At 45.6% G+C, this 26,132-nt stretch overlaps 1 protein-coding gene across 2 annotated transcripts in view; it reads left to right on the top strand.

The window, feature by feature from the left end:
- ALDH1L2 (aldehyde dehydrogenase 1 family member L2) overlaps positions 1 to 26,132 on the top strand; it is a 59,789-nt gene that overhangs the window by 33,050 nt on the left and 607 nt on the right. For both annotated transcript variants that reach the window (XM_043965022.1, XM_043965020.1), the window contains 16 exons: positions 90 to 224; positions 2,539 to 2,664; positions 2,812 to 2,903; positions 5,052 to 5,199; positions 7,042 to 7,161; positions 8,562 to 8,689; positions 10,943 to 11,093; positions 11,405 to 11,475; positions 11,576 to 11,681; positions 12,875 to 12,962; positions 15,016 to 15,109; positions 15,907 to 16,006; positions 18,053 to 18,151; positions 19,547 to 19,712; positions 21,211 to 21,316; positions 24,121 to 24,320. In XM_043965022.1, coding sequence (XP_043820957.1) covers positions 90 to 224; positions 2,539 to 2,664; positions 2,812 to 2,903; positions 5,052 to 5,199; positions 7,042 to 7,161; positions 8,562 to 8,689; positions 10,943 to 11,093; positions 11,405 to 11,475; positions 11,576 to 11,681; positions 12,875 to 12,962; positions 15,016 to 15,109; positions 15,907 to 16,006; positions 18,053 to 18,151; positions 19,547 to 19,712; positions 21,211 to 21,316; positions 24,121 to 24,320 — 1,930 coding nt within the window. The remainder of the gene's footprint in view (positions 1 to 89; positions 225 to 2,538; positions 2,665 to 2,811; positions 2,904 to 5,051; positions 5,200 to 7,041; positions 7,162 to 8,561; positions 8,690 to 10,942; positions 11,094 to 11,404; positions 11,476 to 11,575; positions 11,682 to 12,874; positions 12,963 to 15,015; positions 15,110 to 15,906; positions 16,007 to 18,052; positions 18,152 to 19,546; positions 19,713 to 21,210; positions 21,317 to 24,120; positions 24,321 to 26,132) is intronic.

Here is a 26,132-nt window from a genome sequence, read left to right as displayed (position 1 = left end):
TCTGGTCCCACCAACCAAGTAAAATGGTCCTGGTTAGGAAAAAAATGATTAATGCTTATTTCATAAAGTCTCTATTGATTCCCTATCAGGTGGTTACTTTCTACAGTTCCTCATTGCTGGATGGTCCTGTACCACCTGGAGAGCCCCTGACAATCGAAGGTGCTGAGAAGCCTGGGCTTGTCACCAAAAATGGGCTGGTTCTTTTTGGGAATGATGGGAAAATGGTGAGTCCTTGGGACAGTAACTGATTTTCTAAAAATCTTGTTTCTGTGGAAGGTCTAACCCATTAACTTTTGATAAGGAAGTGAAGAAGACCTGACCCGTGGGGTCTGTCATCCATGGTTGGGTTGACTACAATGACAGGGTTGGTGGGAGACCCCAGCTCCTCGACTCTTCTGTGTTTATCCTTTTGGTCAATGGCAATGAGTTTCCTGGATTGAGGAGTATATTAAAATGTGGGTTCTGTGAGTATCTACATGCCCTGGCTAGGACATCAAGCATCTTCAGAATGGGTCTGACTGTTTCCATCCCTGCTTTGACAGCATCTACATTAGGAAAGGACCCGCTGTTAGCAACCACAGGCACTTTAGCTCACTGAGAGATAAAGAGCTTGTTTTGACCCGGGACAGTTAGTCACAGCAGTGGATAATGTGTCATTTTTAACACTCGTAAAAAGCCTTACTATCTGACCTGAGGAAATGGGAGCCAGATCTTAGGGAATTCTCATTTGGCTCAATGGAGTAACTCCCTGCCCTAAAAACATCCCACGGAAACACAGGCCATAAATCTCAGAGGTGGGCCCTGGGTCCCACCACAGGGAACAGGAGGTACCGCTTTCTGAACAGGGTGGGCTGTATGTCTAGCTTCCTGGATGGAGATTTGGGGATACACTTTCTCACATCGATAAGCTGCCTTATTGTTTCTAATGCTATTTTATTGTAGTTCTGTTATCTGGTGAGTTAAACAAGCTCTGAGACCAATGTGGGAGCCCAACTGCCATTTGAATGCAAATTCCAAAGTTTCAAGTGAACTTTGTCATACAACATGCTTGCTCTAAATAAGAAAGAACAAAATGGTTAGAAACACAATCAACTGGCATCATCATGAATGAATGAATGAGCATTTAAGTACTTAGGATGTTTTAGGCTAATGGAGGGAAATAGTGGCAGAGATTTTTAAAAGAGGTTGGTAAGAGAAAGGAAAGTGTATGCTCCATAATGTTTCCCCAATATACCACTTGTTCTCTGTAGATAATTTTTTTAGCGTTTTTCAGTAGCGGTCTACCAGCTGATAAGTTTCTGCAAACGTGCCAAGTGAGCGAATCATTCTCTAAGGCAGAGATTCTGAACCTGGGATCAGTGAACTTTAAAGTACACATACACATACATGCATACATACATACACACTTCACACATACACACATATATACATGAATACACATATGTACATACATACGCACTTGTACATACATTCATGCATACACACCCATATATACACGTGTGTATATATTTGAATAGAATTGCTTTCCTTTACAATCCTGTGTATTTTATTATATGCATTTAAAAGACTGATTGTGAGCAGAGCCCTATAGGCTTCATCGCACTCAGCCAAATGGGCCCATGACACAAAACCAGATAAATAACCCCTGCCTAAGGTAACCAAGGTCAGGGATATGCTGGAGCCAGCTCAGACTGGCTCTCCAGGAGTTGGTTATTAAATTTCCACCAGCAACATTTATACCTCAGAACTCTACAAATGCCACAAATCAGGCCTTGATGTATAATACTGATTGACTAGACTTAAGAAGTTCATGGAGAAAATATTAATACCACAAATTAAGCTTAAAAGTGTGCCCTACGTACATTTTGCCCCTCAGAACTTCCCCATAAATTGTTAAACATTTATTGGAGGGGCAGCTAGGTGGCGCAGTGGATAAAGCACTGGCCCTGGATTCAGGACGATCTGAGTTCAAATCTGGCCTCAGATACTTGACACTTACTAGCTGGGTGACCCTGGGCAAGTCATTTAACCCCCATTGCCCCGCCAAAAACAAAACAAAACCAAAAACATTTATTGTCTCTCTCAGACCACACTTTTTAGGGCTGTACAGACAGGTAACTGTCAAATGCCACTTTTGTGTCTGAAAGAGACACAACTTGTAGCTGGCACAATAAGACCCGCCTTCAGCAAAATAATGCATAAGTAAAATGTGTCTTTGGCACCCTGTCACCTGACACCTCACCATCTCTGCCGCCCCTTTGTCAGACCCCCACCCTGCTCTGGGTGTGTTGGTTCTTAAGGACAAGGAATAGGCCTGTAAGGGAAGAGGTCTCCAGAGACTTTAAAAAGGGTTTAGGGAAAGACTCTGGATCCCATCCAACTTGCTGCTACTTTCCCTGATTTTGAAAAGCCATTTTAGTCCTGAGAACTTTACTAGAAGATAAGCCAGATTGTCCCAAATGGGTTGTAATGTCAGTTTCCCTCACTTTAAGCTGCCCTAATCCTGTAGTTAACCCAGGTATTTTTCTCACCTTGTAGCTGGTGGTGAGAAATATTCAATTTGAAGATGGAAGAATGATCCCTGCTTCTAAATACTTCTCAACGGGGGAGACGAGTGTAATAGAACTCACAGACGAGGAGAAGAAAGTGGCCCAAGAAATCAAGGTGAACGTCTAGCTCTGTAGCTGAATTCCGTCACGCCTTACTCTTGAGGCAGAGTTGAAGAGGCCGTGATGGAAATTCCCCTTGGTTCCTATGATGCTGCTTTTTAAAATGGTATTTCCTTACACAACCGTTTCCATTCTTGTGTAGGCTATCTGGGCAGGGATTCTGAGTAACGTTTCTGCCATTGAGGACTTCACAGACTTCTTTAAATCTGGGGCGAGCTCGATGGATGTTGTCAGGTAATATCACAAACACCTTTCGACATTTTCTGCCAGCTGTTCACCTTTTTGGCAATTCACCCGATTCATCGTTTTTCCTTTGCTTTAGTCACATGTGCCTTTGTTTCTTTCTTCTCTTCTTGTTGTCCTGGTATGTTTTCCCTTGGTCCCTAGATGCTAGGAAATCTGTGCCACTCGACTCCCTTCTTTGAAATTTAGCCTCACATTTCTTTCTTTTTTTTTTTTAACAGCCAGTGCTTCTGGCCTTTATTTTTTCCAATTACATGAAAAGATAGTTTTCAACATTCCCTTTTTAAAAGAAAATATTAATTATCATCTTTATTCTTTTTTAATTATGAAAGTATTTTATTATTTTCCAGTTACATGTAGAGATAGTTTTCAGCATTTGTTTTTATAAGATTTCTAGTTGCAAATTTCGCCCCCTCTCCCCTCCCCTCCCCAAGACAGCAGGTAATCTGATATAGGTTATATATGTACAATAGCATTAAACATATTTCTGCATTAGTCATGTTAGAAGAATCAGAGCAAAAAGGAAAAACCTCAAAAAAGAAAAACAATAGCACCAAAAACAAAAGAATCATCTTTATTCTTTTTTTTTAATGGAAACAGTATCTACTTTCTTTTTATTTTTTTTATTTTTTGCGGGGCAATGAGGGTTAAGTGACTTGCCCAGGGTCACACAACTAGTATCAAGTGTCTGAGGCTGGATTTGAACTCGGGTCCTCCTGAATCCAAGGCCAGTGCTTTATCCACTGTGCCACCTAGCTGCCTCAATCATCTTTATTCTTAATACTTACATCTGGTTATTAGATCAACATTCACTTATGTCAGATTTTGAGTTCTAGATTTTTCTCCCACCCTCCCTTCCCTCACCCTTCCCAAAGCCAGCAAGCAATCTGATATAGGTTATACATTACAGTTATCTCACATTCATTTCTGTAACTGGTTTAATCCCCTACAGAATGGATATAGTCTACTGAAAAGTCCTAAAGTTAGACTTGTTAGAAAATTGGGGATTTCCTGTACCATTTGGGCTGACATGGTGATAGAGAAATGAATGGAGAGAGAGATGGATGGCTGGAGAGGTGGGTGGGTGAATGGAGAGGTGGAACATGTATTGGACATTTACCAGGCATCAGACACTGTAATAAGTTCTGGGAATATAAGCAAAGGAGATGACCCTTCCCTTCCAGGGGCTTGTGTCCTCATGGAGGGAGACCATACGTATATGGGGTGCTGGAGAGGGCATGTGGTTTTGTAGAGGCCAGGGCCCTGGCAAAACAAGGCCAGAAGCTCACAATTGATTGGGACTTAGACGATGAAGCCAGCATGCCTTCTTCCCACCCAAACAGCCATGATCAGTGAAGTAAACCTGGGATAATGGGGACCAGGCAAGTTGTGACATCGTTCTACTCTCAGATTCTGCTGGATGGACACATGCTCTACTGTTAAGCAGCCAAAGCTGCTCCCGTAGAGGAAGGCCTAGGCAGGCCGAGAGCTAGTCAGGCAGGGAACCCAAGGTGAGGGAAAGGATATCAAATGGGGCTGATTGTCTAAATATCAACCATTCACTATATCGATGGAGACAGAGACAAGAAGGGCCTCCCCGGAGAGCAGGGCCAAAGCAAAGACTCGGGTCTTTGGGGGCATCTCCCTTCATTAAGCAGTTCTCTGTGTGTGAAGCTGGGAAGTCAGCAGGTACCACAAGGTCCCATCACGGGGCTGTAGAAGCCAGGCAGACTCCCCCTTTGGGTGCCTGCTAAGCAGGTTCAGAGCTGAGAGAGGCCCCGCCTGGCTCTTCCAAGCTTGCACATGCTAAACAGGAAGGAGACTTGTCTGCAGCTTCATGCCTTTGGGAAGGATGGGTTTGATTACTATTGTCATATCCCAAAAGGTGAGCTCAAGGCAAGGCAACATCAATCCCCTCATCACATCATCACAGGGTGCCAGGTTTTATCCAGAACATGTCCAGTTCCTTCCCTGTGGTTCACACACAACCACAAAATGGTACAACACACAGGGAGGAGCAGCCGAGGGGAGGCCGCAGGCCTGGGCTGCAGTCTCCATTGTGCCCATCCCCAACTGTGGGACTGGATTCATTCCCCCTAACACACTGCTCATGCAGATCAATGCTCCCTTTGATTTTAGGCTGGTGGAAGAGATCCGGCAGAAATGTGGGGGCCTTCAGCTTCAGACTGAGGACGTGTACATGGCCACCAAGTTTGGAGACTTCATCCAGATGGGTGTGAGGAAGCTGAGGGGCAAGGATAAACAAGAAGAGCTGGTTGTGGACTATGTAAGTCCTTCCCTCGGAGTTCTCTTGTCCACTGAGTGGTAGAGGAGTTCTGTTAGGGGAAGAGAAGGAAGCAAAGTATGTGAAAGACCATCATGTGGGGAGAAATGGGAGCTCTGGGCAGAAGGCAGAGAGGCAGATTCCTCTGGGGAGGAATGCCCCAAGAATTGGAGTAGAAGGATCTGTCTTGGGAGGTTGGTGGATCCTCGGTTACCCCTGTAGGTTTGGAAGCAAAACCTGGATGGTCACTGGCCTCCTGGATGGCAAGAGGGAGGCTTGGTGTCAGGTACCACTTGGATTTGGTGGCCTCAGGTTCCCTTCCAACTCTGACCTCCTAAGATTCTGTGAAATGTGCTGAACAGCATTGGTTCCCAGGGGAAGACAAGCCATGTTCTGGTGCAGTGGGGGGCGATCCAGACTCATCCTCCTCCATCATCCCCTTAACCAAAGGTGTCAAACACATAGCCAGGAGCTACATAGAGCCCACCACACCCCCAAGTGCAGCCCAAACAGACTGAAATGTAACTGGGAGACATTAACAAAATAAGTAAAAACACAGTAAAACGTAGATAACATTACATTTTAAAGCCAAGTCAGTGTGTGGCCCACAGGGATCCTCATGTGCAGTTTAATGGCTTCTGTTTCTAGCTGAGTTTTGCCCCAAACACAGCAGGAACATTTGATGGGAAAGCAACGTTTACAAGAAGGGGGATGGGCCGGGTGCCAGTCGGCTCCTTTGCCCCTTGCTACCTACCAACGAGAAGCTAAAATACCCTCCCTGATGTGGCCATTGGACACTACACACACATCTCCCCATTCCTTTCTTCCTTCCACTGCAGTGCCGTGGTAACAGAAAGAAAGGATAATCTGAGACCAAGAGAGGGTGAGAAAGAGGGAAAAGGGACTTTAGGAAAGAAAAGGAGCCTGGGGTTCATGAGAAACCCCTCGGTGTTAAAGGAACTGTGTGTCTCAGAGCTCAAAGCTAGACGAATTCATGACTGCACATGACATTCAGCCACTAGAGGGCGCCATCTCCATGCTTTAGGGTTGGATTCATTCATTCAGTGAATATCTGGGGTGGGTCAAAGCACCAGGTAGTGACAGACCGTTTCCTCATCTATAAAATGAGAAGGTTGGCCCAGATAGTGTCCAAACTCACGTCCAGCTCTAACTCCTAGAATCTGTGTGTGACCCCGAGTCTCAATGCCTTTTCATGAGACCCAATTCCTTTATGACCTAGAAAAGAAAACAAGAAACCCACAGCCTCTTCAGAAGTAGGAAGAGCCTCAGTTTAAGTATTTCGAGATCATATATTTAGAGTTAGAAGGGACGGCAGAGTCATTGAGTGATCCAGTTCAACCCCTTCATTTTTTCAGAAGAGTAAAATGGAGTCTAATGACTTGCTCAAGGTCACAAAGGGATTAAGCGGCAGCACCAGGATTAGAACCCAGAATCTTTTTTTTTTTTTTTAGTGAGGCAATTGGGGTCAAGTGACTTGCCCAGGGTCACACAGCTAGTAAGTGTTAAGTGTCTGAGGCCGGATTTGAACTCAGGTACTCCTGACTCCAGGGCCGGTGCTCTATCCACTGCGCCACCCAGCTGCCCCAGAACCCAGACTCTTAACATGTGGCCAAGCCAAGTACCTGGAAGCCTCCGTAGTTGCCTCATCTTTCTTGAAGAATGGCCTTTGATGACTGATTGATTTGCACTGATCAAACACACAGTAGAGATTAGAACGTGGACTGCGTTCTCCCTCACTTATAGTTTGCCTCAGCAGCTGTTGTTTCTATATTGAGAGGGGAAATATGCACATCTGTCAAAACTTCTGCTCTGGGCCTCTCTCAGGTTTCAAAAGACATCAATAATATGACACTGAAGATGCCTTATCAGTGTTTCATCAACGGGCAGTTTGTGAATGCTGAAGGTGGGCAGACTTATGACACCATCAACCCAACAGACGGATCGGTAAGTGATTGTAAACCATGGATAGGCTCCACCCGAGGAGTCCCCCTATGCCATCAGCTGACCTAGAGGCCCACCTGCATTTAGTAAGCCCCACAAAGTAGCTCTGACTGCTTAACTTAAGAAGAAAAGCAATGGAATGTTTTGGGGTTTGTTTGTTTGTTTTTATGGAGGAAAGCAAATAGGTCAGTTTGGCAGGACCTGGCTTTGGGGACAACAGCCTAGAAAAGGCAGGTCTGACAGCTGAGTCATGAAAGGCTTCATAGGTTATTATCTAGAAACAATAGGAAGTCACTGGAGGTTACTGAGTAGGACACTGAAATGGTCAGTCAACAAGCATTTAAGACGACAAAAAATCAGCCAGCACTTATGAAGTATCTTTTACGGGAAAGCTAGGAGTAGCTTGTGTCTTTCTGGATCCCCAGAGCTTAGGAAAGTGCCTCTCACCTGTTGTTGTTGGTGAGTCATTTTCAGTCATCGTCTGACTCCCCAGTGACCACATTTGAGGTTTTCTCGGCAGAGATACTGGAGTCGTTTGCTATTTCCTTCTCTAGTTCATTTTACAAATGAGGAAACTGAGGCAAAGAGGATTAAGTGATTTGTTCAGGGTCACGCAGCTAGGAAGCGTCTGAGGCGGGATTTGAACTCAGGAAGATGGAAATAGATCAGACACAGGTGCTGGGGCAGAGGGAAGAGTTAAGGATGTCTCTGAAGCTGTGAACCTGGGAGACCGAAAAGGAGGAAGTGCTCTCAACACAGCCGAAGAAATGAAGGAGAGCAGTGAGTGGTTTTGGAGCTAAAGATAACAAGTTCTGTTCTGAACATGTTGTTGCTCATTCACGGAAAAGGAACACCGAAGCTCACAGAGATTAAATAAAGTCACACTGATAGCAAGCACCCAAAGCCAGGCCCCTACCTCCCAATCCGGGGTCCTGTCCACAGTCCACGGGGCCCCTCCAGGGAGCACTTGAGAAAGGCCTGCCCCAGAGGCCTGTGGGATACAAGTTTCAACCACACAAAGAATCTCCGCTTCCCCCACAGAACCAAAGCGCCCTCCCTGCATGCCCCCCAATAGAGTATAAAGGCAGAAGTGACCCTGCCCCTGGGGAGAGAGAGGGAGGGGGGCTTCATCTTTAGAACTGCTGAGTTTTTCTGAAACTACTGGTGCTTCCCTGGGTGGAGGGATTAGAAAATCAATGAGCTTTTATCCAATGTTAGTAATAAAATACATGCTGTTAACATAAATGAATCCTGTTATCAAATAAGCATATTTCAATGACCAGATTATACTTTTACCAGGCACTCCTGTGGGCTCTGGATAGATGCAAAATGGCAAACCTTTGTGACTGTAAGAACGTGATAACTCCCCGTACAACTAATCCGATCTCCTTGTCTTGAAACAGACCATATGTAAAGTAGCTTACGCCTCGGTGGCTGATGTTGACAAAGCAGTGGCAGCCGCTAAAGATGCCTTTGAGAACGGGGAATGGGGAAGAATGAACGCCCGAGAAAGAGGGAGATTAATGTACAGGTGTGTTTATTTAAAAAAAAAAAACTGCTAAAACGAAACTGCCTTTGGGGTATTCACTACATTTTTGTTTTTTTTTTTAAATCCCTCCAAACATCCCAAGTCATTTCGATTTGAGGAGTGAATCACTCTCTCCCCATTATCTACGTTTCCCATTTGTTACCTGTGGAATCCCTGTTTTTGTATCACTGTTTGCCAAGATGGCTTTCTCCTTAGACCTGCGTCCCACTGATGCGGCAGAGAAGCAGGGGGGGTCCTGGAGCTAAATGTGGGTCCCCAGTCAGGTCACACCATGCCCCAGAGCTTTCAGAGGATGGCTACTTTCCTTCTCCTCTCCCCACCCCAGAGCCCCAGAGAAGGGAAGAAGGGAAGGAGGGGGGGGACAGGACACCAAAGACTGCTTGGCTCACTTCCCAGGTCTGCCTAGGGCTAACCCAATGCACCTGTGTTCAACTATCACCTTTGTCGGAATGTGGGTGACCCCCTGAGAATGTGCTAAAACGAGATCCAATTGAAAGGGGAAAATCAGGTACATACTGAGGAATAATCTTATCAAAATGAACACATTAGTCAACAAACATTTATCAAGCACCTACTGTGTGCCCTGTGCTAAGTGCTGGGGATACAAAGAAAGCCAAAAAATTGCCCCTGCTCCCTCCCTTCTATTAAAACAATAAGCCAGGGCAGCTAGGTGGTGCAGTAGATAGAGCACCGGCCCTGGAGTCAGGAGGACCTGAGTTCAAATCCAGGCTCAGACACTTAACACTTACTGGCAGTGTGACCCTGCGCAAGTCACTTAACCTCAAATGCCTCACCAAAAAAAAAAAAAAGCCAGGGCAGCTAGGTGGTGCAGTAGATAGAGCACTGGCCCTGGATTCAGGAGGACCTGAGTTCAAATCTGACCTCAGACACTTGACCCTTACTAGCTATGTGACTGTGGGCAAGTCACTTAACCCCACTTGCCTTACCAAAACAACAACCACCACCAATAAGCCGTGTCACAATTGGTGACTTGGCCTTTGCCAAACATTCTCCTCACAACATTCCTGGCAATATAAAAATCTTCCCCATTTTACAGAAGAGGGAACTGAGCTCAGGTCAGGACTCACCCCAGGTGTCACAAAGCTTAGGGAGTGAACGTCTAAATCAGGACTGGAACCCAGGTTCAATGGCTAGTTATTCCTTCACTCTCAGAAATACAGATCTGGGGCTAGAGGCTGACTGTCTTCCAGTGTGACCCCCCCCCCCCCCCATTTTACAGATGAGGACACTGAGTCCTAGACAGGAAAGAAGTGAGAGGGTCACGATTCAAACCTCCTACAAATGCAAGTTTCAACTAGACCCTGCTGCCTTTGTGAAGATATTTTATTAACTTGTTACTGTGCCTCTCTTGGCTTAATTACTTTTATTGTGATTTTTTCCTTTTCTTTTTCTTTCTTTCTTTCTTTCTTTCTTTCTTTCTTTCTTTCTTTCTTTCTTTCTTTCTTTCTTTCTTTCTTTCTTTCTTTCTTTCTTTCTTTCTTTCTTTCTTTCTTTCTTTCTTTCTTTCTTCCTTTCTTTCCTTCTTTTTTGTTTTTTTTGGTAGGGCAATGAGGGTTAAATGACTTGCCCAGGGTCACACAGCTAGTAAGTGTCAAGTGTCTGAGGCCAGATTTGAGCTCAGGTCCTCCTGAATCCAGGGCCAGTGCTTTATCCACTGCGCCACTTGGCTGTCCCTTTTATTGTGATTTCTTTACCAAGAGTAGAATTATAGGAAGAACTTGGGTTTTGCAGAAATAAACTTTGAGAGGGGAAATATGCCTATATTAGAACTACTAGGGTCAAAGGGAACCCTCCTGAGACCCCGATGCCCCCCTACTCTGATGTGATATGTGCATTTCATAATAAGTACAGTGATATCATTTTTCTTAGGAGAATACTTGTTCCTGTAAATACTAGAAAAAAGCGAATTGTCACTGGCTCACCTGTGGTCTTGGTATGAAAATTTCTATGTAGTCACAGTCAAGTTCACAAACACAATCTTAATTTTATGTAATTGGTAGGTTTGTACTGATATGGTCTCCAATAAGTGTCTTACAGAAGCAGATTAGTGGCCATCACTGTGTCACCCTGACCTGTTTCTGTGTGTGTGTGTGTGTGTGTGTGTGTGCGCGCGCGCACGCGCGCGCGTGTGTATGTGTGTGTGTGTGTGTGTGGTGAGTGGGAATGAGAACTTGTCACTCAGCCCCTCTTTGTCCCGGCCCCGTGTCTTAACAGACTTGCAGACTTGATGGAGGAAAACCAGGAAGAGCTGGCAACCATTGAGACCATTGACTCAGGAGCTGTGTACACCTTGGCTCTGAAGACGCACGTGGGCATGTCTGTGCAAACGTTCCGATACTTTGCTGGCTGGTGCGACAAAATCCAGGCAAGCTAAAATGCATTCGTCTCGGCATCTGGGCCCTTGTAGAAATGCAGCCCTGAGTGTCTGGGCATCATAGCTGTTGTTATCGGCTGGTGCCTCACAGTGGGCAGCCGGGGCGTTTGAGGCCACCCCATCGGCCAGGCAGGCTGAGATCAGAGGGACACCGGCCCTAATCTGATCGCTCTTGTCCAGTATGATCTTCAGGAAGTAGAACTTAGCAGCTCCGGAGCTTTAAGCAGATGGGAGGATGTTGGGCTTTTCTAGAAAGGGGAATCCATGTCCTTGCACTGGTGTCAAATCTTTTTCCCTTTTAGGGTTCTACAATCCCAATTAACCAAGCGCGCCCAAACCGCAATCTGACCTTCACCAAGAAAGAACCTCTGGGGTAAGAGGAGGCTCCTTCTGTGACTCAAAGACATGGTCTGTGCAATTAGAGCTGTAATACTAAGTGACTTCATGCTTTGTCTTGCTTCTTCCCTCGGCAGTGTCTGTGCCATCATCATTCCCTGGAATTATCCCCTAATGATGCTGGCATGGAAGAGCGCAGCTTGTCTGGCGGCGGGCAACACCTTGGTGCTCAAGCCAGCGCAGGTAAAAGAGGAAGGCAGCAGACATGCTTGCTCATCTCGAACTTCTGTTATTCAGGGGAGCAGTGAGGGCATCCGAACAGGGACTTCCTGGGCCCGTGCACACCTTAGGGGATGGCGCAAGAGAGCTTCTCTGGACAAAAAAAAATGGTGCCAACCTTTTGGTGATGGTTCTCTCCATGTTTATTTAGGATGGTCTGCAGATAAGTGCCTCATATGGTCTTGGGGCAGGTTGGTGGCTCAGTGGATAGAGCACTGGCCTTGAAGTTGGGGGGACCTGAGTTCAAATCTCACTTCAGACACTTGACACTTACTAGCTGTGTGACCCTAATATATACCTTGCCACTGGACCCAGATGGCTCTGGAGGACAGCGTGAGCTTGGTCACCTTGCACAGCCTTCCCTCACTTAAATACAATTCACTGCAAGTCATGACATCACCTCCGGATGGCATGGTCCTCTTCAAGAATGAAGGACAACCGGGGCAGCTAGGTGGCACAGTAGATAAAGCACTGACCCTGGATTCAGGAGGACCTGAGTTCAAATCCGGCCTCAGACACTTGACACTTACTAGCAGTGTGACTCTGGGCAAGTCACTTAACCCCTGTTGCCCTGCAAAAAAAAAAAAAAAAAAAAGAATGAAGGACAACCAACAACATATGGTTTTACAGCTTTTCCAAGATGGTGCCTCCTCTTGCCATTCCCTCCACTGGCATAGCCACACCATTCTTTTAAAGAATTTGTCTTAGGATCCCTACTCATTGTACAGTCTTTGTGTCTGTGTCTGTGTCTGTCTGTCTCTGTCTCTGTCTCTCCCCTCCTACACAGACAAGTGTGTGTGTATACACACACATATATATATGTATATATATGTGTGTGTGTGGGGGTGTATACACGTATGTATTCTATAGGTAGAAAATTACACACCTGGGATTGAAAACCAGGCTGTGACTCCAAATCCGATTCTCCCCACAGTGCCACGCCACTTCCCCTGGCACTGGTGGGCTGCTGTGCCTGTTCCCTCATCATATGGTGCTGGCACAGTGATGTGTAGTGCTCGTGGCTGGCTTTCCTGCCCCTCTGAATCGTGTGGCAGAACCCAGACGCCCTCAGTTTGTGGGAAAGTGTCCTAGAACTGTGTACATGCTGGTCTAAAGGACAGGACTGTCAGAGCCTAACTGGACTTGTTTTCCTTCAGGTAACGCCTCTGACGGCCTTAAAGTTTGCCGAGCTCTCAGCCAAGGCCGGCTTTCCAAAGGGAGTGATCAATATCATTCCTGGCTCAGGTAAAACCCATTTTCTCCTAGTCCTTTTGCCATAAGGAATGGGACGGGGTCAGATGGGTCATTGTATTCCTTTGGTAACCCTGGGAGGCAATCCTGAGTGGGAATGTCGTGCTGGAGAAGGGTCCCACCACCGCTGTCAGGATTGCCGTGATACTAAGTGATAAAAGAGACCAAAGAAACAAAAACCACAAGACTTTGATGCAAAGCACAGTTTACTTGTTAACACCTTCAGATATGCCTCAGTAGGGGAGAAGGAGGGTGGCTCTGCCTAGGAGAGCTGCTTGTTAAATCTTCAGTGTGAGCTTAGCAGCTACAAACTGGGGCTTGACGTATATAGTTTTGTTGATTGTCTGGCCTTAAGAAAGTGATATGTGCAGACAGCTAGGTGGCGTGGTGGATAGAGTACCAGCCCTGGAGTCAGGAGGACCTGAGTTCAAATTTGATCTCAGACACTTGACACTTACTAGCTGTGTGACCCCGGGGAAGTCACTTAACCCCAATTGCCTCAGCCCCCCAGAAAAGTGATATGTTAATAAAAAGTTAATAAGTAACTGTTAATAATGCAGATTAACCTTAAAAGTATGTCCAGGATACTTTTTTTTTTCTCCTCTCGAGAGCTGGTTGTTAAACATTTTTACCAGTGCAGAATTCATACTCAGAAAGTTGAAAACAGAAGTCACTACCACCAAGACAAGAAAATATCTTCAGTTTGTAGCACAATCAATATACCTCCCTTAAGGTTGTGTTAGATGACTTTTTTAATTATATAACTCCAACTGATGGTGACAGTCTCACTTCTCCCCAAGACTCTTGGACCACTCCCTTCACAGTCACACGGTAACAGGGCAGTGAAACTGACCCAGCTCATGCTAACACCACTGGCCCAAACCCAGTGGTGTTCACTGGTCTGGGCCTTCTCCCGAGCCCGGAAACACCCTTATTCTGCTACTAACAAGAGAGGAGTTAAGACCAACCCTTGTGTTCTGAGGACTTTGATGGCCAAGAAGCTGAAGAACTGACAGCCCACTGGAACTCAGACACTTTTGCTGTTCAACTTTTCCATAGAATTTTTTCTCCTCTAAATGTATATGGAACTACTGGGTGAAGAAACCCCCATTCTCTACCTATGCGGGACAGCACCTTCCAAAGCTGCAGTTTATAGAGATGCCAGGGGCACCAAGAGGATGGCTTACTTTCCTAGGCTTATGGAGCTAAATTGAGGTAAAGGCAAGATCTGAACTCAGGTCTTCCTGGCTCTCTTGGGCACTACAACATGCTGTAGACTACTGCATCCAGGGCTGTGGCCAGTTTTCCTGACTTGTGTCTTGCCACTGGACTCCAATGACCCTGGAGGAGAGAGGGAGGCTGAGACTTTTGGCAGCTCTACCTCCTTTAAATCCAATTCACGTGCAAATCAAGATATCACCCTCAATGTCATTGGTCCTCTTTGAGAACAAAGGACGGAACAACAACAAGATAAGACAGTGCTTTTGGGGGGGAGGCGGGGCAATGGGGGTTAAGTGACTTACCACAGCTAGTAAGTGTCAAGTGTCTGAGGCCGGATTTGAATTCAGGTACTCCTGAATCGAGTGCCAGTGCTCTATCCACTGTGCCACCTAGCTGCCCCAAGACAGTGCTTTTTAATAAATGGGTTCCTAGGTCTCCAGGCCCCTCACCAGCCTGATCACCCTTCTCTGGACCTGCTCCAGTTTGGAAATGCTCAGCCCTGAGCTCTGAGGCAGGAATTTGATCCAAGTGAAAAATGTAAAAGAAAATAACTTCCCATTCAGATGTACTTTTGAGGGTAGAATAGTCCAGAAAAATTACAGTAAAGTTCCATATCAAACAAAAAGTTTGTCATTTCCGGCAACCAGATTCTGGGTATGTTCTCCTCCCTTTATTTTTTGTTTTATAGAAAAAAAAATGCATTAGTTCAAGTTTACCGGATTTAACTTTAAATTTCAGTTTAAATTGTAATTTCAGTCAGATCTCCCTTTACCCTCACTAGGATTTAAGAATGATTTATAATTTAGGTTTTCCCCCAATCCTGCAGGTGGCTTAGCTGGACAGCGCCTATCAGAACACCCGGATATTCGCAAACTGGGCTTCACCGGCTCCACTGCAATTGGCAAACAGATCATGAAGAGGTGGGATGCCCAACTAGCAGGAGTGTTGTCTTTCTTCAGAGCGCATTAAATTCGTCCCTTTGGTCAGCTTGGCTGGGGGCAGGAGGGAGGGAGAGCCTCACTGGCCCCTTGGCATGCCAGAAACATTACTAGATGCCCAGCTGACAGTGCTACACAGCTCCACACATACTTGGGATCCAGGGTGCCTCTGGTCTATTAAAACCTTTTATTTGTTTTACAACTAAGACCCAGAGTGCCACCTCCACACAAATTCTGTCCATGTGGGGCTACTGGAAAACCCCTTCTTGTAGACCACTCAGACAACTGTCTGTTGTCTACTGCAGGTCAGCACATGGCCAATCCATAATCATTTATGTCCTATGTGCCTCCCACTTCTCAACATACATCTCCCACCAAATCTTTAGGAGCTCAGAGAGGAAGTCCAGTTCTCTTTCCATCTCCTCTCTCCTAATCATTTAGATCAGGTCATACACATCTCCCTGGACTGTTTCTTTAATAAGATTTCCAAAAGAGAGGGCTGAAGAATGGAACCCAGTAAAAGGGAGGAAGGGAGAGAGGAAAGGAGGGAGGGAGGGAAGGAAGGAAGGAAAGAAGGAAGGAAGGAAGGAAGGAAGGAAGGAAGGAAGGAAGGAAGGAAGGAAGGAAGGAAGGAAGGAAGGAAGGAAGGAAGGAAGGAAGGGAGGGAGGGAGGGAGGGAGGGAGGAAAGCAAGGAGGGAGGAAGGAAAGAAAGAAGGAAGGAAGGAAGGATGGATCTTATTGGTACAGAATGTTTATTTTTCCCCATCTTTCCCCAAAGCTGTGCTGTGAGTAACTTGAAGAAGGTTTCCCTTGAACTTGGTGGCAAGTCCCCGTTGATCATATTCAGTGACTGTGAACTTGACAAAGCTGTGAGAATGGTAAGAGGGGGCCAGTCCCAATCCATGTGCTGTCTAGTCTTACTCCCACTCAGTGGAAAGCACGTCATGTTATGTTATCAGTGGCAAGGCAAAGACTCTTTTAAAAAGTTCCTTCTTCTAAGATTTCACAAATTGTTTTTCCGATCTGAGGATATATTTTTGTTCTTGCTAAACTTGCATATAAATGTGTTGCAACAATGGAATTTGGAAGCAATCAGTAGAGAACTTAATTTACCCACAGGGAGCATTTATCCAGAGGCTTGGTGAATATTGTTTTCCTGGGGAGAAGGCACTAAATCCAATTAGTTAGGTGAGTCCTCTGCTACATAGAAATAGGCTTGGGGCAGGGGTAAGCTAGGTGGTGCAGTGGATAAAGCAGCAGCCCTGGATTCAGGAGGACCTGAGTTCAAATACGACCTCAGACACTTGACACTTAACTAGCTGTGTCACTTAACCCTCATTGCCCCACGAAAGAAAGAAAGAAAGAGGCTTGGTTCCTTAGAAAGAGCTGTGAGTTAAAGCTTGATGGGCCTGCTGAGGCATAGATTCTGAACTAGCCCTAGGAGGGGCTTGGAAGTTCTCTACTATTCCAGACCCCGAATAACCTTTTGACTAAATGGGGCAGGTGCCAACCATCACAGCCTTGGTCAATACTGCTGGTCAATACTGACTGGTCAATACTGCTGAGGGGCGGGGTGTCGCTGTTCCCCAGCATTAGGAAATTAGGAAATTCCCAGATTAGGAAAGTCTTTACAGTTGAGGGAGGTTAAAAGTTAATTTAATTAGGACCAGTAATGCAGTAAATCCAAGGATATGTCATTTATACACAATGCCGATAAGATATATGTACTAACTCATAACCCTTGGTGGTACGTCTCTACTCATGTCTGAGTTTCACAATTATATACCCAAAGGACTCTCTGAGAAGCAGGAGCAGTCTTGGAGAAGTAAAAGATTGCAGCGGTTGAGAAGGGAGAGAAGTTTGTCACCTTGTCACACACTGCTCCTAGGGAAGTATTTTGAGCAGAGTCTTATTTGTTAAATAAACAATAATCCTTGGAATTACTCATGATAAATGAATACAAGATAACATAGGAAATGTAACTCTAAATTAATTCAGAAGGAACCAGTGTTGTATGGTCTTTGCTGACCACCAGAAATATAAAAGTCAAATGGATTTGGGGTTAAGAATGTACAGTATACAGGGGCAGCTAGGTGGCACAGTGGATAAAGCACTGGCCCTGGATTCAGGAGGACCTGAGTTCAAATCCAGCCTCAGACACTTGCCACTTACTATCTGTGTGACCCTGGGCAAGTCACTTAACCCTCATTGCCCCACCAAAAAAACAAACAAAACAAAAAAAGGTACAGTATGCCTCCAAAAAAGTCATGCATGCCTACCTACCCTCAAGTAGTTCACAATCCAAAAGAGACAAAATAGGCAGCAGATAATCAGAAGGTCCAAATCCATAAGAGCTTGGCACCAGCACACAAAAGGTAAGTCTAGGAAGACTTTCTGGAGGAGGTATGCTATTGACTGGATTTTTAGCACCTAGGTGAGGCCTTGAGTTCTACCATATTTGAAAATCTTGTCATTCTGGGCAACTTTCATCTTGAGAATATTAATGGATATCTACTTGAAATCAGAATCAGAATTGTCTCATTTTTCTTTCTTAACTTACATGGCTTAAAAGGCACAAAGCCATTTACATAATTTTTTCACCATGGATCTTAATATTTCAAGGACTCATATTTCATTCATATGAGGTCCTCCACAGATGCAAAACTCGGTCTTTCTAAACCTTAATAAATGGTTATCTGAATTTATAGGTATCAAAAAATATATCAGAAGTGCTAATGAGCAAAGGGGAAAATACAACCCTAAATATAACTCACGTGTCAGGGCATGAATAAATAGCTTAATGGAGTTTCAAGATCCCTTTCTAATCAACGGTTAACCCAATCACGATGGTGTAAGCAGGTTCACAATGGCCAAAAGGAAGCGTCCTTAGTTTAAAAAATGCCTTTCTTTTTCTCTTCTAAAAGGGCATGGGAGCTGTGTATTTCAACAAAGGAGAGAACTGTATTGCAGCAGGCCGCTTATTTGTAGAAGAATCCATTCACGATGAGTTTGTGAGACGAGTGGTAAGACACCCTAAATGTTGTCAGATTTCAACAGAAATGTTATTACTCCTGGTTAAGCATCCCCAGTTCTATCAGCCATTCCTTGCACCCTGTGGTTTTGAGTTCTTTTGACATACTGGTCACCTTCCTCTGGATACACACTATCTTTAAAATAATAGTATGGTATCAGGGCAGCTAGGTGGCGCAGTGGATAGAGCACCGACCCTGGATTCAGGAGAACCTGAGTTCAAATCCGGCCTCAGACACTTGACACTTACTAGCTGTGTGACCCTGGGCAAGTCACTTAACCCTCATTGCCCCCCACAAAAAACAAAAAACACGGTATGGTGGCCCTCCTTCTGGGCCCCAGATATCTAATATCAAGCCTGCGATCACGCTAGAATTTCTTTTGTCTGGCAACCACATCATCGAGCCATATTTGAGTTTGGCATCTGTTAAAATTCCTATGCCCCTTTTCACATGAGCTATTATTCAGCTATATTTCTCTTATCTTATACTTGTGTATTTTTTAAAAAAAAACAAATATTCCAGGTCACAAACACAAGTGGTTCTGAAAAATAAGGTAAATTTTTTTAAGAACCTTAAGGAGGGGGCAGCTAGATGGCGCAGTGGATGGAGCACTGGCCTTGGAGTCAGGAGGACCTGAGTTCAGATCCAGCCTCAGACACTTCACACACTTACTAGCTGTGTGACCCTGGGCAGGTCACTTGGCCCCAATTGCCTCACTAAAAAAAAAAAAAAAAGAACCTTAAGGAGACCTTAAAATTCCTCGAGGTCCAACACCCTTATTCTGTATTAAATGAAATAGGCTCAGTGGTCAAGGCTTTTCATATTGTTAGGACGATGTGACCCATGACGGTGTCAACCATGTGTCTTATCAAAGACAGACGGGCAGCCAGATAGCATAGAGAATTGGATGAGCCTGGAGTAAGGAAGACCTGGCTTCAAATCGGACCTCAGACACTAGCAGGGTGACCCTATTTACCTCTGTTTTCTCACCTGTCGAATGGGAATAACAAAATAGCGATCACCTGCCAGAGTCGTGAGGACGAAATGGAACAACCATCAAGCGGTGAATACAGTGCCTGGTGTGACCCTGGGCAAGTCACTTAACCCCAATTGCCTCACTAAAAAAAAAAAAAAAAAAAACTACATGAAGGAATACAGAGCCTGGCACGTGGCCAAGACTATATCAATGTGAACTCTCACTATTATTATTATTATAGATTTTCAGCGTTGAGACATATGTCAGACCTAAGCATATTTCTACCACATAGCCTGGCGGAAATGAATGCACTTCTGTTGATGTCTCTTGTAAGTAAGTTCAGAGGAACTAATGCAGCTTGTGTTTCATCCATTATAAATTGTGCTTGACTAACTGTGGGTGACCCACAGGTAGAAGAAATCAAAAAGATGAAAATCGGCGACCCCCTGGACAGATCCACCGATCACGGCCCCCAGAACCACAGGGCACACTTGGACAAACTTCTACAATACTGTGAAACGGGGGTGCGAGAAGGAGCCACTTTGGTGTACGGAGGAAGACAAGTCCCCAGGCCTGGTAAGAACCACCACGGTGCCACCTTGTCTTTATCTATAGGACAGGTTCAGATAGTATCTCTTTTGTTCTCCCCTACATGTGTAACAGGCATGAACACTCAATCGCAGCAATGCCATACCTGGTGTTTGTGGTATAAGGGAAAGGGAACACTTTGTGGATTAGGATTTGGATTCTAAATTCTGTTCTTGCATCTGTCAGCCACATCATTTAGTGTCTGTGAGACAGAGTTTTCATGATCTTTTTTTTTTTTAATGGGGGGAATGATACTTATCCCACCCACCTTCCAGGCTTGTTGTGAGACTCAAATAAAACAGTGAATGTGAACCTGTAAAACTCTATGTATACTAGCTGTGTGACCCTGGGCAAGTCACTTGACCCCAATTGCCTCACTAAAAAAAAAAAACAAAAACAAAAACAAAACTCTATGTAAACATAGAGAACAGAGGGTTAGAAATGGAAAGGACTCTGGGCACACGGCCCAACCTCCTCATTTTCGTGGATCAGAAAACTGAGCCTCAGACTGGCTAGTTACCCAAAGTCACTCAGGTTGTCAGTAGTAGAACTAAAATTAAACCCAGCTTTTCGGAATCCAGTGTTCTTTCTACTCACTGACTATCAACAGCTGCTAAGTGCCATGGAACATCCAGATGACCCAATTTGGGGCATTCTGAGATTTCATCCTGAGACTTATTACCTGTGAAAAATAAAGTTCTGGGAGCAGCTAGGTGGCGCAATGGATAAAGCACCAGCCCTGGATTCAGGAGGACCTGAGTTCAAATCCAACCTCAGACACTTGACACTTACTAGCTGTGTGACCCTGGGCAAGTCACTTAACCCTCATTGCCCTGCCAAAAAAAAAAAAAAGAAAAAGAAAGTTCTGTTACCCCCAAATAAGACCTGTGTCCTAGGGAGCTAGAACTGCCCCAATATCTTTGTGATGGACTGAAAAACGTAAAGATGTCGCTGTCATGACACTGTCACCCCGCTGGGCGAGACAGGGCAGCAAGCATATATTAAGAACTTAAGAGGCGCCAGGCCCTATGCAGGGACCTGGGGGTACAAACACAAGCAAAAAGAAAGACAGTGGCTGCTCTCAGGGAGGGCACAACAAAGAAAGGCACAAATCAGGAGGGGGAGTGGAGTGGAAGTGGGCTTGGTAAATAAAGTACGGAGGGTCAGAAGCACAGCAAGGAAGGCTGTTGGCCAGCCTGCTCCCCCCTGAAAATGGCGGCCTGGGAGGAGCTCACCAGTGGGAGAAGGAAAGGGGGGCAGCCTGGCCGAGGGGGTGGATAGGATATCTTCCAGGGGGAGGAGCCCCCAAGCACTAAGGGAGGCTCCTAGGTGAGATGACAGCTGGCACATGGTGTTGAAATGGTTTTACAAAAATAAAAAGACAAGATGTTTATTTTATGACTCCTACTATATTCAAATGGGAAGAAAATAAATTGGGAATCACTAAGGCCGTAGCGGTGATTGTGCATCTCTTTTTCTGAATTAGGCTTTTTTATGGAGCCGACTGTGTTCACAGATGTTGAAGACCACATGTACCTTGCCAAAGAGGAGTCCTTTGGGCCTGTTATGGTCATTTCTAAATTTAAAGATGGGTATGTTGGCTGTAGATTTTCCTTTGACTTTCTCTTCTTTGCCACGTTGTTATTCACACGTAGCAATTTCTGGGGCACAGGCTTCTACTCTCGAGGGTGACAGTGGCCTTGAATTGCTGAGGGCTACTGGAGGAAGTCAAACCGTGCTGACTGGCAACCACAAACTTAGGCCTTCTGACCTTCCCCACACCCTGACTGCTGCCGGGAAGCGTTCATCCATCATCATGCCAGCAAATGCACCCTATCAACGATTCCAGACATTGTTCTCTTTAAACCTCTGCCCCAATGTCACCACTGTCCCTCCTCTCTTTCTTGTCAGACGACCGTACCTCCTACTGTTCTGAATGGATCAAAGATGTATGATGTGGGCTCCTCCTCCAGACCCCCCAAACACTGTCTCTACCCACCTGAGTCACCTCCGTCCCTCCCCTCTAAGAGGATGAGATGGTCCTTCTCCATCGCACAGCTGTGCCCTTGATCCCATCTCTTCCTGTCTCCCCAGGGCCTTCAGTTCTCCCTTCTCTCTTTGGATCCCATTTCTCCTCTATTGGCTTTTTCTTCCCTGCCTTCAAATAAGCTTGGGTCAGGGTATTTGGGGCCTTCTCCTTACTGCCCACCTGCAGAAAGAATGTCTCCTCACTATCTCTACGTCCCCTCTTCCATTCTCTCTTCAGCCTCTTGTAAGAGGGTGTCTAGCCTCACCTCTACACCGTTACTGCTCTTCCCAAATCAGTGATGACCCCACCTCCAGGTCCTTCCTTTGGTCCTCATTCTCCTTGGTCTTTGGGCAGCATTTGATAACAGCGGCCACTCTTGTCCTTGGATTCCTAGGCTTTCCCACCGCTTTGTTCACTTTCTGCCTCTTTGACCAGTTCCTCCTGCTTTTCCTGAATGTGGCTACACTGTCTTCTCACTGCCCCCCTCCCCTTCGGTGGCTTTGTTCGCCACCACATCCAGTGGTCAGTGGGATGCCCTGGCAGGCTGTCCTGCTCTCCCCTCACACACACTGTGTTCAACCACCCCCACCTTGTTGATGAATTACCATTCTCCCAGTTAGTGTCTGAGCCTCCCTTTTCCTTTCCCTCCCACATCCAACCAGTGTTCAAGTCCTGCTTGACACAGCCTCTGTCTGTGGTCTCTCCTGTGGTTATATTTCCCCTTGTACTCCTACCATCACCAACCTAGTTCAGGTCTTCATTACTGCTCTTATGGACTCTTGTAATTGGTTTCTTTATCTCTGTTGTTGTTCAGTCATGTCTGACTCTTTGTGACCCCATTTGGGGTTTTCTTGGCAGAGATACCAGAATGGTTTGCCATTTCCATCTCTAGCTCATTTGACAGATGAGAAAACTGAGGTAAATAGGGTTAAGTGACTTGCCCAAGGTCACACAGCCAGAAAGTATGTGAGGCTGGGTATGAACTCACTTCTTCCAGACTCCAGGCCCAGGGCTCTATCCACTGGGCCACCCAGCTTCTCTATGTCTAGCCCCTCCCTTTCCCCACTAACCTGTCCCCCTGCTCTAAAACCTTCAGGGCCTTCCCATGATTACTGAGTAAGATACAAACTCATAACCTGATATTCAAAGCTCTCCCCAAACTGAGCCCAGCTGAACTTTCCCACCCAATCACACTCACCTTCCTTTTCTATATTCTGCATTTCAAGTCAGACTCCACTAAGGGGCTTTCCATGAACTTGAGCTGCCCTTTGCCATCTCAGTGCCGTTGTGTGTGAGCATCTCCTACTTAGAATAATCCCCCTATTGGGGCAGCTAGATGGCGCAGTGGTTAAAGCACCGGCCCTGGATTCAGGAGTACCTGAGTTCAAATCCGGCCTCAGATACTTGACACTTACTAGCTGTGTGACCCTGGGCAAGTCACTTAACCCCCATTGCCTAAAAAAAAAAAAAAAGAATAATCCCCCTATTGACATGTTGCCCTTCCCCAAAAGCTGGCTCGCCTGTGACCTCCGCTATGAATCTCTGCCTCTTCCCACAGGTGACCTCTCCCTCCTTCAGCCAATGCCTCTTCCATGAGATGTCTCTTCCCCTCTAGGTCCTTGTAGGCAGAGATGACATGATTTTCTATGGAAAGTGAATAGGCCATTTTGTCTGAAGTGGGGATATGAAAGAGAGGAGCCAAGAGAGGGTGTCTACCTTACAGGGCTGTTGTAAGGAAAGGGTTTGATTAAGTGCTAAAGTGATATATCAGTTTGAAGTACCATTAGCAGTCTTATTAAGTTGGGCCCAGATTTCCAATGACCCTGAATGCATGAGCATTGACCTGGGTGCAAGTCCTACCCCGACATGTAGAGATAGCCCCAGACAAGTCACTTAACCCCTTAGTGCCCCACGCAGAGCTCTGAGACTGGGAGTTGCAGCCCAGGTGCCAATGTGCAGTGGCAAAGGGAGTTTGCTCATCTCGGAGCTCCCCAGAGCAATGAAATCCCAGCTATAGCCCTATCCCTTGGATGCCTTGTGGCTACGGGGTGGGGGGGCTTTTCAGTAGTAAATTTCACTTACAAAATAACTTCCTGGAGGCGGCTAGATGGCGCAATGGATAAAGCACTGGCCCTGGAGTCAGGAGGACCTGAATTCAAATTCGACCTCAGACAAGACACTTACCAGCTGTGTGACCCTGGGCAAGTCACTTAACCCCCATTGCGCCACCAAAAAAAAATAATAATAATAATAACTTCCTGGTTTGTACTGCGTGAAATAGCCTGCAGAAAACATTAAGAGGATGAAGTTACACGTGTGTTGATTATATTTAATGAAGAAAAGTGATCTTTTAAAAACATCTTACAGGGATATCGAGGGAGTGTTGCAACAAGCAAACAATACTGAGTATGGCCTGGCTTCGGGGGTTTTCACAAGAGATATCAACAAAGCTATGTATGTGAGTGAGAAGCTGGAAGCAGGGACGGTCTTCATCAACACCTACAACAAGACTGATGTGGCAGCCCCATTTGGAGGCGTGAAACAGTCTGGTTTTGGCAAAGACTTGGGTAAGGCTGTCTGTGCTCCTGACCCCTCGCTTGCCCTGTCCTGACTCTGGTCTATTTTGAGAAAATGAATTGTCATTTCTTTTTTCTTTTTCTTTCTTTTTTTTTTTAGTGAGGCAATTGGGGTTAAGTGACTTGCCCAGGGTCACACAGCTAGTAAGTGTTAAGTGTCTGAGGCCGGATTTGAACTGAGGTACTCCTGACTCCAGGGCTGATGCTCTATCCACTGCACTACCTAGCTGCCCCATGAATTGCCATTTCTAAGGGCTGGGAGGCACCGTTGAAAGTCACATACAGGATTACAGGCACTCTGAAACGACATTGATTTTTTTTAAGCCCGAAGTAAACTGTAAGAGGCTGTACCTGTTTTAGAGATGAGAAGACTAGAAATCTTTTTTTTTTTTTTTTTGCCCTTTTCCATTTGCATTGTGTTGATCACCTCATGGGGAAGGTGGAGAAAAGATGGATGGCCATGGGCAATGACTAGGAGTAAATATTGATCGCCATGTGCAGGTTTGAGTCAACATGGGCACTGCCTGTGATCCCAGTGTCCCAATCTCATCTCAAACAGTGCATCTCACCCCTCAGGCAACTAGGCACCCTCCCTGCTAGCAAGCAGGACACCAAGGGCAGCTCGCATTAAAGGGAAGTCGTTTTGATGTGACTGAAAGAGACTTCCTTGTTTTACCAGGGTGGCTGCTCCTCCCTGATCTTCAGTAGATGTCATTAAATTATTCTTCAGCATAATTTACATTTGTGCTTCCCTAATGTCCCTTGCAATTTCAACCAGGGATCACTTGTTCTGCATTTCATTGGCATGGGGAAGGGACATTTTCCTCATTCTTCTTTTGAAGTACTTTATAAACCTTAATGGGCTATGTAACTGTGCTTGGAGAATGCTGCCATCACCCATGGGACAGCCAAGATTCGCTTGATTAGTTAAGCTCCTCCGACATTCCTCCAGTCCTGTATAATCAGGCTGAGTTATAAGAAAGGAGTCTCTTAACTTTTCTTCTTCAAAGGGGAATAGGTAGTTCCCATTGGTTAATTGGATTGGATGGCTTCGCTTATGGGGTCAGGATTAACGTTTAAACTGGCCAGCTAAAGTGAAGGACGGACACACCTTGAGAAACAAGAGAGAGAAGCCCAAGGGGACAGACACCTCCAGAAGTCAGGACTACCTCCCCTCATTCCAGCTTCCTCCACCCCCAAAGGGAACTTTCCGCAGTCAGATGATTACCCCATCTGTCCCTCACCATCCATCCTCTAGAAAAGCTTTTGCCTTTCTCCTGTTCGAGGAGAATCGTCTCTGAACTATCTCCCCACCCACTCACCCATTCCCCCCGTGACAACTTCTAAGGTCTCTTCCAGCTCTAAATGAATGATCCCACCATCCTAAGCTCACTGGATTCCCTGACTTTTAAGGACAACAGCCTAGAGCAGGAGCTCCTTAACCCGGGGACCTTGAATTGTTTTGTTTTTGTAATATTTTGGTAACTCTTTCAGTATAACTGATTTCCTTTGTAATCTTCTGAATTTTATTTTATGCATTTAAAAACAAGATTCGGAGAAGGGGTCAGGCTTCACCAGACTGACTGCCACCAAAAAAGGATGAACTCTTGCCCTAGACTGTAACTGGCTAAGGATATCACCATATTTAAGCAGGCTGAAGTTAGGGATGGAGCAGGGAGAGAAGGAAGAAGCATCTAGTGCTGAAGCTGTCCTGGGGCTCTGTCCCCACCCCCACCATCTTTCTTTGTAACAAAGCTAATATACAGAAGTAAGTAGCACCTGTCAGAGAGAATGACAGTATGC

The sequence above is a fragment of the Dromiciops gliroides genome, chromosome 5 (genome assembly GCF_019393635.1).
Source record: "Dromiciops gliroides isolate mDroGli1 chromosome 5, mDroGli1.pri, whole genome shotgun sequence".
NCBI lineage: Eukaryota > Metazoa > Chordata > Mammalia > Microbiotheria > Microbiotheriidae > Dromiciops > Dromiciops gliroides.
The sequence above is the reverse complement of the archived record's forward strand: the minus strand, read 5'-3'. Positions and strand labels throughout refer to the sequence as shown.